The sequence below is a fragment of the Macaca fascicularis genome, chromosome 10 (assembly GCF_037993035.2).
Source record: "Macaca fascicularis isolate 582-1 chromosome 10, T2T-MFA8v1.1".
Classification (NCBI taxonomy): domain Eukaryota; kingdom Metazoa; phylum Chordata; class Mammalia; order Primates; family Cercopithecidae; genus Macaca; species Macaca fascicularis.
The window spans coordinates 10,946,894-10,962,961 of NC_088384.1; the positions used below are offsets into that span (position 1 = coordinate 10,946,894).

General features: G+C 51.5%; 1 protein-coding gene, 1 long non-coding RNA gene and 1 pseudogene across 3 annotated transcripts; 1 reads left to right on the forward strand and 2 right to left on the reverse strand.

Moving 5' to 3' along the window:
- Positions 1 to 2,070: 2,070 nt before the first annotated feature.
- Positions 2,071 to 3,451, reverse strand: LOC141407832 (uncharacterized). Its single transcript, XR_012418702.1, has 2 exons — positions 3,309 to 3,451; positions 2,071 to 2,974 (listed from the first exon to the last, which is right to left on the reverse strand). It is a non-coding gene; the product is annotated as an uncharacterized lncRNA (long non-coding RNA).
- Positions 3,452 to 5,176: 1,725 nt separating this feature from the next.
- Positions 5,177 to 8,523, reverse strand: MCHR1 (melanin concentrating hormone receptor 1). 2 transcript variants are annotated; one of them, XM_005567181.5, is made up of 2 exons: positions 8,264 to 8,523; positions 5,177 to 7,049 (listed from the first exon to the last, which is right to left on the reverse strand). In XM_005567181.5, exons 1-2 carry the CDS (start codon positions 8,343 to 8,345, stop codon positions 6,070 to 6,072), a joined length of 1,062 nt encoding a protein of 353 aa, XP_005567238.2. In that variant the 5' UTR covers positions 8,346 to 8,523; the 3' UTR covers positions 5,177 to 6,069. The 2 variants fall into 2 exon arrangements, with proteins under 2 accessions (XP_005567238.2, XP_073859780.1); XM_074003679.1 differs by having other exon boundaries at positions 5,177 to 7,661.
- Positions 8,524 to 9,622: 1,099 nt separating this feature from the next.
- On the forward strand, positions 9,623 to 15,205 carry LOC102138588 (glyceraldehyde-3-phosphate dehydrogenase pseudogene; annotated as a pseudogene).
- The last annotated feature ends 863 nt before the right edge of the window (positions 15,206 to 16,068 follow it).

Below are 16,068 nucleotides of genomic sequence, written 5' to 3' on the forward strand. Positions count from 1 at the left end.
TTAGCCACCGCACCCAGCCTGATCTGGCAATTCATTTTTTTTTTTTTTTTTTTGAGATGGAGTCTCACTCTGTCACCCAGGCTGGAGTGCGGTGGCGCAATCTGGGCTCACTGCAACCTCCGCCTCCCAGGTTCACACCATTCTCCTGACTCAATCTCCCAAGTAGCTGGGACTACAGGCGCCCGCCACTGCGCCCGGCTAATTTTTTTTTTTTTTTTTTTTTTTTTTTTTTGAGACGGAGTCTCAGGCTGTTGCCCAGGCTGGAGTGCAGTGGCGCGATCTCGGCTCACTGCAAGCTCCGCCTCCCGGGTTCCCGCCATTCTCCTGCCTCAGCCTCCTGAGTAGCTGGGACTACAGGCGCCCACCACCGCGCCCGGCTAATTTTTTGTATTTTTAGTAGAGACGGGGTTTCACTGTGGTCTCGATCTCCTGACCTTGTGATCCGCCCGCCTCGGCCTCCCAAAGTGCTGGGATTACAGGCTTGAGCCACCGCGCCCGGCCGCCCGGCTAATTTTTTGTATTTTTTAGTAGAGACGTGGTTTCACCATGTTAGCCAGGATGGTCTCGATCTCCTGATTACGTGATCCACCCGCCTCAGCCTCCCAAAGTGCTGGGATTACAGGCGTGAGCCACAGTGCCCAGCCTGATCTGGCAATTCTTATGGGTATATGCCAAAAAGAATGGAAAGCACTGACTCCAACAGATATTTGTGCACTCAGGTTCATAATAGCCAAAAGGTAGAAACAACAGATGAATGGTTAAACAAAATGTGGTATACACATACAATGCAATATCATTCATCCTTTAAAAGGAGGACGATTCTGACACATATGACAACGTGGATGAACCTTGAGGACATTATGCTAAGTGAAATAAGCCAGTCATGATGTAGCAGGACAAAACCCCTCAGACATTGAGATAGTGAAGGGAGTGGCTTTAATCAGCTGGGAGCATCAGTAGGCTAGCGTCTTAAAATCCGAGCTCGTCAGGTGCTCAACTTCTGTCCCTTTCAAGGGCTCACAACTCTAAGGGGGTCCGCGTGAGAAGGTCGTGATTGATTGAGCGAGCCAGGGGTTACCTGACAGGGGCTGCAAGCACCGGTGGTCAGAGTGAAACAGAACAGAATGGGAGGTTTCACAGTGTCCTTCCATACAATGTCTGGAATCTGTACATAACAACAGTTGCTAGGTCAGGGGTCGAATTTTAACTACCAGGCTTAGGTCAGGCAGGCCCAGGCCTGGTTTCGGGTCTGGTTCCTGGGCGCTGGGCTACCTGCCTTTAGTTTCGCTTCTCTTCTCTTTTCTGAGTATAAAACAACATAAAACAATATAAAGGGTCTCACTCTTCCCTCAACGCAAGAACAAAATCTGTGTGATTCTACTTATACGAGGTTCCTAGAGCAGTCAAATCCACAGAGACAGAACGTAACCCGGTGGTTGTCAGGAGTTATGGGGACGGAGGAATGGTCGGTTGGTGTTTAATTGGTATGGAGTTTCAGTTTGGGAAGATGGAAAATTTCTGGAGATAGATGGTGGTGAGGGCTGCACAATAATGTGAATGTATTTCATGCCACTGCATTCTACACTTGAAATTATTAAAAGAGTAAATTTTATGTTATGTGTATTTTACAATAAAAAAGAGGCTAGGCGTGGTGGCTCTTGCCTGTAATCCCAGCACTTTGGGATGCCGAGGTGGGCGGATCACCTGAGGTCAGGAGTTCGAGACCAGCCTGGCCAACATGGTGAAACCCTGTATCTACTAAAAATACAAAAATTAGCTGGGCGTGGTGTCGCATGCCTGTAGTCCCAGCTACTCAGGAGGCTGAGGCAAGAGAATCACTTGAACCCTGGAGGCGGAGATTGCAGTGAGGCGAAATTGCACCACTGCACTCCAGCGTGGGTGTCAGAGTGAGACTCTGTCTCAAAAATAAATAAATAAATAAATAAATAAATAAATAAATAAATAAGGCCAGGTACAGTAGGTCACACCTGTAATCCCAGCCCTTTGGGAGTCTGAGGTGGGCAGTGTCATGCGCATCCATGTGAAGAGACCACCAAACAGGCTTTGTGTGAGCAACATGGCTGTTTATTTCACCTGGGTGCAGGCAGGCTGAGTCTGAAAAGAGAGTCAGCGAAGGGAGATAAGGGCGGGATTGTTTTATAGGATTTGGGTAGGTAAAGGAAAATTACAGTCAAAGGGGGGTTGTTCTCTGGCGGGCAGGAGTGGGGGTCACAAGGTGCTCAGTGGGGGAGCTTTTTGAGCCAGGATGAGCCAGGAAAAGGAATTTCACAAGATAATATCATCGCTTAAGGCAAGGACTGGCCATTTTCACTTCTTTTGTGGTGGAATGTCATCAGTTAAGGCGAGGCAGGGCATTTGCACTTCTTTTGTGATTCTTCAGTTACTTCAGACCATCTGGGCGTATACGTGCAAGTACCAGGGGATGCAATGACTTGGCTTGGGCTCAGAGGCCTGACAGGCAGATCACTTGAGCCCAGGAGTTCAAGACCAGCCTGGGCAACATGGTGGAACTCCGTCTCCACCAAAACAAAACAAAAAATAGCTGGGCATGGTGACATGCTCCTGTAGCCCCAGCTACTCGGAAGGCCGAAGTCGGGGGAGGATTGCTTGAGTTCAGGAGGTCAAGGCTGCAGTAAGCTGAGATCGCACCACTGTACTCCAGCCTGGGCAACAGAGCCCCACCTTGTCTCAAAATAAATAGATAAATAAAAATAAGTTAATTAATTAAATGAAAACTGATGATTCAGAAAGGAACAAACAAACACAAACCCAATGCCAGTCGCCGTGTTTGGTGCTCTGCTTGCTTCTCTTGTGAACAGCAATGTGCGGAAGTGGTTCTGCGGACTCACTTGCAACCTAAATTTTGAGGTCAACGTCTCTCAGCTGTGAAATTCTGCCGGGTGCTGGGGGCAGTTTCGGAGCATAATCCTCACAGTTGGAGAGGAAGTATTTTCTGGGGAAAAGATAAGGCAGCAGTGGATGAAGCACTGGCCGGGTTTGAGGAGATGACCTGATGGGGCCCCCGTGGGAGAAACTGTTAAATGTGGGAAGGGGGAAAGGAGCAAAGAGATGGACCGCAGGGCCTTCACCCCCTTCTTGGACTCTGCAGCTCACAGTGGCCCCCACGGCTCTCCAAGGTTCTGGCCACATCCCTAGGCTTAAGGAAGAGGAAAAGAAAGTTCCCCTCATGCCTCAGATCCCAGCCCTGCACTCGGTCCACCATTCCCACCAGTGATGTCAGGAAAATGCCAACCCAGCGCCCAGCGCTCACCTCTGCCTGGTCTTACCCTCATCCACATCGCGAGTGTGTCCAGATTACTGCGGGATCAGGCTGGGGAGAGGTGTGCTGGTGGCAGCTCCCATCGTAATCCCCCACCCTTCAAGCCTCCCTGCCCCACTTCTCCCCTCGACCGCCTGTTCTCCCTAACTCATCTCTCTCCTCCGCCTCTCCCCTCTGCGAGGTTTACATTGCTATCCACCCACTTTCATGACTCCACCCACTCTGCTTCCATTTTAGTTGTTTCAGCGTGGGGTTAAGAGCTGAAGGACAGGATGCCCCCTTCCCTGGGAGCTGCTGGGGCTTTCGCTGGGCGTGTGCCCACCCAGCCACTGTGAGCTGTTGATCTGGTGATGAGCATTCTCTGGGAGAGGCCGTCTCCCTTGTTTCCTCTCTGAGATTCCTCCTTGGAGTGCTGGAAGGTGAGAGGGAGTGACGAGCAGGCAGGGGCTGGGGCTGATGGACACCCAGGAAAGCCTTCCAGTAGATAACCCTGATGCAGGAAGACCTCCTTTTATCACGTTTGTGGCTAGGAGTTGGGGCTTCTTGGATTTGCCTCAAGGCTTCCCTAAGAATCCTTTTTTCTTTTCTTTCCTTTTTTTTTTTTTTTTTTGAGATGGAGTTTTCGCTCTTGTTACCCAGGCTGGAGGGCAATGGTGCACTCTCGGCTCACTGCAACCTCTGCCTCCCGGGTTCAAGTGATTCTCCTGCCTCAGCCTCCCATGTAGCTGGGATGACAGGCGCCCACCACGCCCAGCTATTTTTTGTATTTTTAGTAGAGACAGGGTTTCACCATGTTGGCCAGGCTGGTCTCGAACTCCTGACCTCAGGTGATCCGCCCACCTCGGCATCCCAAAGTGCTGGGATTACAGGTGTGAGCCATCGTGCCTGGCCAGAATCTTCTTTCTTTTATTGAGTGTGTGTCTAAAAGAGATTTCAAGTTACCGGTGGCAGCTGGAGACCCTACTGTTAGTGAGTAAGGAAAATAACCATCGGCTTCTTTACCCCGCAGGTGCTCGGCGGAGAGGAACACAGGCCAGGAAATACTAATGATGGGGATAAAGAGCTCCCCAGGGGCTGGATGTGGCAGCTCAAGCCTATAATTCCAACTTTCAGGAGGCCAAGGTGGGAGGACTGCTTGAGCCCAGGAGTTTGAGACCAGTCTGGGCAACATGGCAAGGCCCTGTGTCACAAAAAAAAAAAAAAAAGTCCCCAGGACCCAAGGAAGCTGCCCAGAAGTTTTCTAAAGAGGCTCCCTGCTGCAACTCTGAAGAGGAACAGGCTGTGCTGGTGCCCCTGCTTTAAGGATGCTTGTAGCTTTCTCCTGCTATCTCAGTAAGGTCTGCTGAGCACTGCACTGACAGCTCCCAGTCCCCTCTCAGTGAAGACGTCAAGCAGCAGCAGCCAAGCAGCAGTCGCGGCTGCCTCCCAGCGGCCCCGGCTGTAATCTTCTGTTCAAGGTGCCCACACCAGATCTCGGCTGTAGAAAGCAGACAGGCTTCAGCTGCCCTAAGAGCTGGTTCTGCGGCTGGTGACTCAGCGGGGGTGGGGGTTGGGGGGAAGTGGGGGTTAGGACTTGGGGCCTGAGGGGCCAGCACTGGTGACAACAAAGTCCAGGGGATTTTGTGCAGAAGACAGGAAGCTGAGTCCCAAGAACAAGCCTAGCAGTGGAACTGCAATCGAATGAATCCCCGGTAATTCCATTCATGCCACTGAATCCTCCCTGTGGGTTCAGAAACACAGATCCCTGCTTCGTGCGTCCTAAAAATGCAGTGCGAACCAAGGTCTAAATTCCACAATGAAGTGACCCTTCTCTTTTCTGCTACCCACCTTCCCCCCGACCCCACACCCACCCCCAAGTCCACAAGAACAGAGTGATGTGGGTGGAGATTTTCCTTTATTTGTTTTTATTTTGGAGAGGAAGGGCTAGAGCAAAAAAATGATGCCAACACACCGGGCACTAGAATGGCCCCTGCACATGCAGAACACACGGACACTCACGCTGGATTAGCGACTGAGCAAATGTGCCCCGTGGAGAGAATGTCACCAAAGCTGCAAAAGCCCCCCGCCGCCAACTTTTATTAGTTTTAAGACCCCCAACCACACCCACCCCAGATCTCCCTGTCATTCTTAGTAAGCAGACCTCCTAGGAAACTGGGCTTTTACTCCTGTGGGCTCAGTGCCACATCCCCTCAAATAAACATGCATCCTCTAGAGCAAAAGGGAAATTGACAGAATGCTGGAATGCCGAGAGATGGGATGCTTCATTTTTCATTATCCACCAGCTTGGGAGAAAGGCCACCTTCCATCACACCAGTGAGAGCGGGGAAAGAGCTATCGGGCCCTTTCCCGTCTCTCAGGCCTTGTGCAACATGTCCCTGGCTGCTCACACTCCAGCCCTGCCTGACTTGAAACAAACCGAGTCAGTAGCCTTCCACCTCTTGCCTTGAGAAGAAGACATTTGAGAGCTCGCAGATATAGGGCAACCGATGATCCAAACCAACATCTTCTCTTGCTCAGCTTCTGTTCTATCCAAAGGTCTAATCCTGCTCCCCCAAGGGGATTTCTGAGGTCTGAAACCCCCAAACCTGACTCCAGGCCTCCCCAGCAATGTGTGGGCCCCATGGAACGTATTTATTTCATTGCAACGACCCCTCACTACCTAATCTTCCTGCATTCCCGCAGAGCAGTCTTGGGTTTCTCTCGGCATCTCTCCCCACGGCTTGCTGTGGTGTTCTGACTTGGAGGTGTCCAGGGTGGCAGGGGAAGCGTCAGGTACCTTTGCTTTCTGTCCTCTCCTCGTCAGCCGTCTGAGCGTTGCTGACAGCGCGAAGCTGCCCCTGGGCTGCAGGCTTCACCGAAAGGACCAAGCGTTTGCGGAACGTCTCACAGAGCACAATGTACACAAAGGGGTTGAGGCAGCTGTTGGCGTAGCCCAAGCTGATGGCCGCATTGTACAGGTAGACAAAGGTGAGGGTCGGGCGGCTGATGGACAACTGGGTCAGCTGTAGCACATAGTAGGGTGCCCAGCACACAAAGAAGACCAGGCAGATGGCGATGGCTGTGCGGGTCACCCTCTTTGTCCGCAGCCGGATGCTGCGCTGGGAGGCGGGGGCCACTGAGGACGTCATGCGCTGCAGGATCCTCACGTATGCGGCCGTGATGACCACGAAGGGCAGGGCAAAGGCCAGGAAAAACTGGTACAGGGTGAACCAGTAAAGGTCAGTGTCCGGGTTGGGCAAGCGGATGCCGCAGCCCACTGCACCTCCTGGGAAGGGGATGAGTCTGGCATACAACCACACGGGGGTGATGCTGATGAAGGAGAGGGCCCACAGGAGGCAGATCACCAGGGTGGCCACAGAGGGCTTCCGGAACTTTGTGGAAGAGATGGGGTGGACGGTGGCCAGGTAGCGGTCAATGGCCATGGCGGTCAGGATGTAGGTGCTGGTGAACTGACTATTGGCATCCATGGCCGTGATGAGGGTGCACATGGTCTCCCCAAAGTGCCACACCCCATTGCCCATGAGCTGGTGGATCATGAAGGGCATGCCCAGGAGAAAGAGGAGATCCACCACCGAGAGGTTGATGATGAAGATGTCGGGGACATTGTTGCACCAGTGCAGCTTGGACTTCTTCACGACCGCGAAGATGACCATGGAGTTCCCGATGATGCCCAGGAGGCAGATGGTGCCGAACACCGAAGGCATGATGATGTTGATGTAGGAGACGCTCCCTGAGCGAGGAGGTGATCCTGGGGACAGAAGGAGCAAGCGTTGGCCGTTTGACATGGGCTCTGCTCTGAGAACTGACATCCTGCTGGCATGCTCAGCCTCCAGCGACCCACCGTTCATCTGGAATCCTCTCCCACCATTCTCCCTCCCTTCACCATTGCTAATCTTGTCCCTTTTCCCTCCTCCATGGATTTCCTGGTGAATCCTACCAGAGTCCCCTGAGCCACCCGTCTTGCAAGGACACAAGAAGCCTGCCTCCTGCAGGCACCAGAGGCAAGAACCACAGCTGTCTGCAGAGATTACTCTGTGCGCCCCGGGCTTCACCAGGAAACCTCATCAAAATAGCCAGAAGGACAAAAAAGTAAGTGTGTGTGTATGTGTGTGTGCACATGCTTTTCCTATGTGTAGCCCTGAGTGCTTCATTTTGGAGCTCTCTGGTTGGAAACGGTGTACTGATTCTTGGACATCTCTGAGCGACTGTCTTGTAGAGGCTTTTGCCGGCTGTGCCCTGGTCAAGTCAGCAGCCCTCCCTACCCCAGTCTTCCTAGCAGGAATTTCCTTGCTTGGTATCTTCTGAGCCTGGGCTTCTTGAGTGAAGCAGAGACAGAAGCTGTGTGTTGCAGCTCAGCAGCCTGAAAAAATTATCCACATAAGCCTTTCCTCTTTTCCTTCCTTCCCTTCTCCTTCAAAGCTGGAATCCCAGGGCACCGCAGCTCTGGAAATGTCAGGAAGCTTAATTCACCAGAAAAGTTAATCCCCTCATGGCTCCGTGAAGTCTTCCCTTCCCAGGGCCTCTCCCAGGTGGCAGTGAGGATGTCTCAGACCTCATCACCCAAGTGCGAGTAAAAAGCTGAGGCTAACAGTGCAGGAGTGAGCCCCCAGCTGTCTCCCACATACCACCCTCCAGCTTCTCTCGCTTGCTTTTCCAGCCTGGAATTTTTTCTGCCAAGCCTCTTTGGAACCCAGCCGCGAGCCTTCCCCTGCTGCCTCGCGGCTGGCCCCACTTCCTTGCCATTCTGAACATGCCTTCGTCCCCTGCTCTGCTCCTACCCGTCTGCCCCTGCGGGCCCCTGCGGACCCTTGCCCCCTTCTCCCCTGCCCCTCTGAGCAAAGTAGACCACAGATCTTGTCCCCAAGAACTGTGATAAAGTTTCCCAAGCAGTTTGGCTCAGGGGTGAAACCTTCCCATTTTCCACCCACAGCCCAGAGGAGGGAGGACTCCCAGTCAACTCACCTGCCGAGGTGAGGTTATCGGGGCCATCAGAGGTGTTGCTGGTGTTGGGACCAGTGGGCAGCAGCGAGGCTTCCAGGTCCATCCAGCCAGTGCTGGTCGCCGGCTCCCACAACCAAGCTGAGCTCCCCTCCACCCACGCAGGCTGCGGCAGCCTCCAGCGCCTGCCACCTTGTCCAGGAGCGCAAGCCCCGCAGTCGGGAAGGGGGTCTTCCTTGGCAGCCTGGCAGCCGCTGCCGCCTCCAAGCCCAACTGCCCTCCCTACTCCCTCCTTCGCGGCTCTCACTGACATCACCTAGACACATTAACATTCGGAGGCAGCTGCACATTAACCTCTTCAGTCCCGGGCTGTGGCTGGCTTCCACTTCTGAATGCCTGCAGAGCCCCAGGGCCCTGGGGAAGCTGGGAGGGACTGGGCAGAGGCAGCCCCATCAGGAAAGGGATCTCCTTCCCACTGACACTTGGGATTGTCTCGTGTGCTTACAGGGGCTGCTGCTTGTCTTGCATGAGGATCGAGGTCTCTGCAAAGGCAAACGGACAGAGCAAACAGGCTGCCTCCCTGTGGAGGAGACAGTAGCTTGGCTTAGCCCCTATCCCAGGTATGGGTGGCTGGGCCACATGGCAGGGTCCGGGGGGAACTGCACAGAGCTTGGGAATCAAAGGCTTGGACTGCAGCCGGGCTGCCCCCCACGCACACTCAGGGCACCCTCGGCCCCTTCTCTGTGCCCTGACGGCTTCCGACCATCTTGCTGGCTATGCTGCCAGCGTCCTGCAGTAGTTGAGGAGTTGGCTGCTGAACCCTTGCCTGGCACTCAGAGGTCACGCAGGTCACTCCATGCTGGCCATAGCCAGGACCTCGGGGGCCGGAAGGGGACAAACTCCCGTCTGCACGGGATCTGCCTGGACCAGGCTCGCAGAGGTGTTAATTTTCTAAATGCTCTGAGGCCCCTGAGGTTTGGCCTGGGACTCTTTGAGACAAATATCCAAGCATGATCCCCCAAAGAGATCATCCCAGAGGAACAGCCTCGGCGGCAAAGCCGTTGAGTGAATTTTCCAAGGAGGCATCCTGTTGCCGGCCTCTGGGACCCTCACAGACAGGAGCCGCCACTGCACCCACTGCCGGACTCAGGAGCCAGGGGCTCAGGGTTCACAGACGGATCCCTACATGTGTCCTCTGTCTTGTTTACTTATTGGATTCATCCAACAAACATTTATTGAGTCCTTACTACCCGCCAAGCACTGTTCTAGGTTTTGCAGTGAAAAAAAAAACGGGGGGTGGGTGATAAAGTCCCTGTCCTCATGAAGATTGCGTTCAAGTTGGGGGGAGACAAAATCCCTCAAAGACGATTCATGATATTGGCGATGACTATGAAAAACTTAAAGCAGGGTGAGCCGGCCCCTGAATACCAGCGGAGATGGAGGTTGCTATTTTATATAGGATTGATCATCAAGGAAGGCCTCACTGAGAAGCACTTCCAGAAATGTCCTGAAGGAAGTCAGGAACTATGCTTAGAAATATTCTAGAGGACCAGCATTCCTGGCTGTGGAAATCGCCAATGCAAAGGCTGTGTGGCAGGAGCGTGCAGGGTGACTCTGGAGAACAGTGTCGGGCCAGGTGCAGTGACTCCGCCTGTGATCCCAGCACTTTGCGAGGCCAAGGCAGGCGGATTGCTTGAGCTCAGGAGTTCAAGACCAGCCTGGACAACATTGTGAAACTCTGTCTCTACAAAAATTAGCCAAGCATGGTGGCAGGTGACTGTAATTTCAGCTACTTAAGCAGCTGAAGCAGGAGAATCGCTTGAAACCAGGAGGCAGAGATTGCAGTGAGCTGAAATTGGGCCACTGCACTCCAGCCTGGGTGACACAGAAAGACCCTGTCTCAGGAAAAAGAAAATATACTTCACATAAAGATAACTTATGGCCGGGCGCGGTGGCTCAAGCCTGTAATCCCAGCACTTTGGGAGGCCGAGACGGGTGGATCACGAGGTCAGGAGATCGAGACCATCCTGGCTAACACGGTGAAACCCCGTCTCTACTAAAAAATACAAAAAACTAGCCGGGCGAGATGGCGGGCGCCTGTAGTCCCAGCTACTCGGGAGGATGAGGCAGGAGAATGGCGTAAACCCCGGAGGCGGAGCTTGCAGTGAGCTGAGATCCGGCCACTGCACTCCAGCCCGGGCGACACAGCGAGACTCCGTCTCAAAAAAAAAAAAAAAAAAAAAAACTTATGATATTGGCAATTGCTGTAAAAAACTTAAAGCAGGGTGAGCGGGCCTGCGAATACCAGGAGAGGTAGAGGTTACTCTGGTAGAGGATTGATCATCAAGGAAGGCCTCTCTGAGAAAAGTCCTGAAGGAAGTGAGGAAGCGTGCTTAGAAATATTCTGGAGGGGCCGGGCGCGGTGGCTCAAGCCTGTAATCCCAGCACTTTGGGAGGCCGAGACGGGCGGATCACGAGGTCAGGAGATCGAGACCATCCTGGCTAACACGGTGAAACCCCGTCTCTACTAAAAAATACAAAAAACTAGCCGGGCGAGGTGGCGGGCGCCTGTAGTCCCAGCTACTTGGGAGGCTGAGGCAGGAGAATGGCGTAAACCCGGGAGGCGGAGCTTGCAGTGAGCTGAGATCCGGCCACTGCACTCCAGCTCGGGTGACAGAGCGAGACTCCGTCTCAAAAAAAAAAAAAAAAAAAAAAAAAAGAAATATTCTGGAGGACCAGCATTCCCGGCCATGGAAATTGCCAGTGCAGAGGCCCCGTGGCAGGAGTCTGCAGGGTGACTCTGGAGAGCACTGTGGCTATAGTAGAGATTAGCAGGAGCTGACATCAGAGAGGAAGGAGCAGGCAGGGAAGATTCTGCCAGGCTTGCCAGCCAGTGTAAGTACTTTGGCTTTTCCTTTAGGGGAAACGGGAGTCACCAGGGGGTTTTCAGTTGAGAAAAGACATGATCAGACATGTTTTGATCAGTCTGGGCTGGGTGTAGTGGCTCATGCCTGTAATCCCAGCACTTTGGGAGGCTGAGGCGGGAGGATTGACTGAGGTCAGGAGTTCGAGACCAGCCTGGCCAACATGGTGAAACCCTGTCTCTACTAAATATACACAAATTAGCCAGGCGTGGTGGCAGGTACCTGTAATCCCAGCTACTTGGGAGGCTGAGGCATGAGAACTGCTTGAACCCAGGAGGCAGAGGTTGCAGTGAGCTGAGATTGTGCCATTGTACTCCAGCCTGGGTGACAGAACGAGACTCTGTCTCAGAAAAAAAAAAAAAAAAAAAAAAAAGAAGCTCTTTGCGGTCAAGGAAGGCCTCACTGAGAAGTACTTCCAGAAAATAAAAGTCCTGAAAGAAGTGAGGAAGCGTGTTTGGCGGGAGGTGATTGGATCTTGGGAGCAGATTTCTCCCTTGCTGTTTTTGTGATAATGAGAGAGTGGTCATGAGATCTTGTTGTTGAAAAGTGTATAGCTGGCCAGGTGTGGTGGCTTGTGCCTATAATCCCAGCACTTTGAGAGGCCGAGGCAGGCGGATCACCTGAGGTCAGGAGTTCGAAACAAGCCTGGCTGGCATGGTGAATCCCCGTCTCTACTAAAGATACAAAAATTAGCCAGACATGGTGGCACGCGCCTATAGTCCCAGCTACTCATGAGGCTGAGGCAGGAGAATCGCTTGAACCCAGGAGGCAGAGGTTGCAGTGAGCCGAGATCGCGCCATTGCTCTCCAGCCTGGGCAACAATAGAGAAAATCCATCTTTAAAAAAAAAAAAAGTTCTAGAAATGAACAGTGACAACGTCTGCACAACATGGTGAAAGTACTTAATGCCGCTAAACTGGACACTTAAAAGTGGTTAAAATGGTAAATTTTATGTTACGTATATTGTACCACAATATATAAAGTAAAGAGGCAAATTTTATGTATATTTTACCCTGCACAAAAAATCCCAAAACTCTGCAATGGCCATCCCAGCATCCCTACCTTATTATCATAGACCATTTCGTGGAGCTATCCCAGAAGCATGTTAGAACTGGCTCCAGCTACATCCTGCATTACAGAAGAGTGCTCCCCTGTCAATAAACTATCTCCTTTCTTTTTAAATTAATTTATTTATTAATTTATTTTTTGATTCGAGACAGAGTCTGGCTCTGTTACCCAGGCTGGAGTGCAGTGGTGTGATCTCAGCTCACTGCAACCTCCACCTCCTGGTTCAAGTGATTCTCTGGCTTCAGCCTCCAGAGTAGCTGGGATTACAAGCATGTTGCACCATGCCCAGCTAATTTTACTAGAAATAGAGTCTCACTATGTTGCCTAGGCTGGTCTTAAACTCCTGGCCTCCAGTGATCCACCCGCCTCAGCCTCCCAAAATACTGGTATTACAGGCGTGAGCTGCCACACCTCGCCTACTCATTTGAGACAGGGGCTCACTCTGTCATCCAGGCTGGAGTGCAGTGGTGAGATTTCAGCTCACTGCAACTTCTGACTCCCTGGTTCAAGTGATCCTCCTACCTCAGCCTCCCTAGTAGCTGGTACTATAGGCACAAGCCACGACGCCCAACTAATTTTGTTTTTTAAAATTTTTTGTAGAGATGAGGTGTCGCTATGTTGCCCAAGCTGGTCTTGAACTCCTGAGCTCAAGGGATCCTACTGCCTCGGCCTCTTGAGGTGCTGGTATTACAAGCATAAGCCACCACGCCTGGCCAAAACTATCTCCTTTCAACCTTATATTTGCATCATGGTCTAGCACCCTCAAGATCCATTTCTGGCCGGGTGGGGTGGCTCTCACCTGTAACCCAGCACTGTGGGAGGTGGAGGCCAGAGAATCACTTGAGCCTAGGAGTTCAAGACCAGTCTGGGCAACACAGCGAGGCCCTCTCTACAAAAAATTAAAAATTAGCCAGGCATGGTGGCGTGCGACTATAGTTCCAGCTACTTGGGAATCTGAGGCAGGAGGATTGCTTGAACCCAGGAGATTGAGGCTGTAGAGAGAAGTGTTTGCACCATGGCACTTCAGCATGGGTGACAAAGCAAGGCCCTGTCTCAAAAAAAACAAAAAAACAAACAAAAACAAAAACAAAAATCCACTCCCACACATAGTCCCTTTATTTCTCCCAGTCCTTATTAGCTGGTCCTGGTCCTCATGGTTGGACTATTTTATCCAAAAACAGAAGCTGTATTTCCCATCCCAAGCTACAACACTGAGATCTGACCCCAGTTATTGAGTCTGAAGCAATGACAGGCTCTCTGCTCCTCCTGTTCGACTGACAGCTGCATGTTCTCATGCAGTGCCAATTGTGTCCCTGAGGCACCAAGGTAAAAGTGAAGGCTGGAGTAAACAGATTTGGACATAGTGGGTGCCTGGTCACCAGGGCTGCTTTTAACTCTAGCAAAATGGATATTGTTGCCATCAATGACTCCTTTTTTTTTCAAATCATATTTGAGTATGATTCCATCCATGGCAAGTTCCACAGCACCATCAGGCTGAAAACGGGAAGCTTGTCACCAATGGAAATCCCATCACCATCTTCCAGGAATGAGATCCCACCAAAATCAAAGGGGATGATGCTGGTGCTGATTATGTTACGGACTCACCAGCATCTTCACTACCATGGAGAAGGCTGGGACTTGCTTAGATGGGGGAGCCAAAGGAGTCACCATCTCTGCCCCTTCTGATGCCCCCATGTTTGTGATGGGCATGAACCATGAGAAGTATGGAGACAGCCTCAAGATTATCAGCAATGCCTCCTGCACCACCAGTTGCTTAACCCCCCCTGGCCAAGGTCATCCATGACAACTTTGGCACCGTGGAAGGACTCATGACCGCCGTTCATGCCTTCACTGCCACCTAGAAGACTCCCGATGGTACCTCTGGGAAATTGTAGTGTGATGGCTGCAGTGCTCTCTAGAACATCATTCTTGCCAAGCCTGTGGGCAAAGTCATCCCCAAGCTGAATGGGAAGCTCACTGGCATGGCCCTCCATGTCCCCACCACCACCATGTTGGTCATGGACCTGACCTGCCATCTGGAGAAACCTGCCAAATACAGTGACATCAAGATGATGGTGAAGCAGGCATTGAGGGGGCTCCTCAAGGGCATCCTGGGCTATACTGAGCACCAGGTTGTCTCCTCTGACTTTGACAGTGACACCCATTCTTCCACCTTCAATGGTGGGCCTGGCATTGCCCTCAACAACAACTTCGTCAAGCTCATTTCCTGGTATGACAGTGAATTTGGCTACAGCAACAGGGTGGTGAACCTCATGGTCCACATGACCTCCAAGGAGTAAGAGCCCCAGGCCACCAATCCCAGTGAGAGCACAAGAGGAAGAGAGGGGACCTGAGCTGCTGGGGAGCCCTGCTGCACTCAGCCCCCACCATACTGAGCATCTCCCCTCAACACAGTTTCCATGTCAGACCCCTGAAGAGGGTGGGGCCTACGGAGACCCACCTTATCATGTGCCATCAATAAAGTCCCCTATACCTTGCCCCCCCCAAAAAAAAGTCCCCTGTACTTCTGACTGTTAAGAGTCAGGAGAAGAAGCAACGAGAGGAAATAAGGAGCATATCTGAGGATAAATATCCTCTTGCAAGTCAGTTGAATCCTAGCATGACTTCCAGACAAGGGCAGGCTGCTCTCCTCTAGCAAGGAAGAGAGGGTTACTTTTGCTGGCCTGAAATGTTCAGGGGGTTCAGAGAAATCTGGGGGTTCAATGTTCTCAAGTACACCCAGATATCCCCTCCTAGGCATTAGGGTTCCAATCCTTTCCTATGAGAGGCTTTACTTTGGCATTGGTGATGCATTAGGGCTGCCCATATTCCATCTTTCTTGCAACTCTGCAACTCTTACAATTAGAATCTGGGTCTTATTCTCAGCAATGTCTGCCTTATTGCTGCAGAAGATGAGGGTCTGCAATTGTTGCTTTGAAGGCCTTCTGGCTTTTGCTGTATGTCCTGAATTGACAGTTGGCTATCTGACTCTGCCTTTTTTTTTTTTTTTTCTCTTATCTGTTCTTTTTTTTTTTTTTTTTTTTTTTTTTTTTTTTTTTTTTTTGAGACAGAGTCTCCCTCTGTCACCCAGGCTGGAGTGCAGCAGTGGCCCGATCTTAGCTCACTGCAACCTCCACCTCCCAGGCTCAAGTGATTTTTGTGCCTCAGCCTCCTGAGTAGCTGGGATTACAGGCACGTGCCAGATACCCAGCTAATTTTTGTATTTTTAGTAGAGACAGTGTTTCACCATGTTGGCCAGGCTGGTCTTGAACTTCTGGCCTCAAATGATCTGCCCATCTTGGCCTCCCAAAGTGCTGAGATTACAGGTGTGAGCCACTGCACGCAGAGTCTGCCATTTTTTCTTCAAGGCTTCCAAAGCAGTTAACAAAAACCAGCTAACTCCATAGTCCTTATAATGACCACAGTTTCCACACTGTTCACATCTAGAGCTACTGCATAGTTCAATGTTTCCTCTTCCACTTATACCTCATTTCAACCAACCACAGGTACGAGTGTCAATGTGATGCTACTGCACACACCAGGCCAGGGTTGTTGAGCCCCCTATTTACCACCAGCAATGGAATCCTTGTTGGCGTCTGACTGGTAATTGATATATTCCAGAAACTCAATTGGATGGAGTTGTGGGGGAGGTCCCCTTCTTTCTACTGTCACTCCTGGTACTAATTTCCTTAATTTGGTTTTCTCTAAAAGCAGTGCTTGAAATAAGGACTTGTGTGCAGTAGTTTATTTTAGATGTGATTTTAAGGAGCAGGTGTCAGGGAACAGAGTGAGTCAGGGAAGAAGGAAAAGCCAGGATAAGGGTACGTTGCCAAGTTTG

What these genes read in the sequence shown, in the direction of transcription:
- MCHR1 (XM_074003679.1), bottom strand. Translation starts at nt 7,149, where the DNA reads ATGAACGGTGGGTCGCTGGAGGCTGAGCATGCCAGCAGGATGTCAGTT.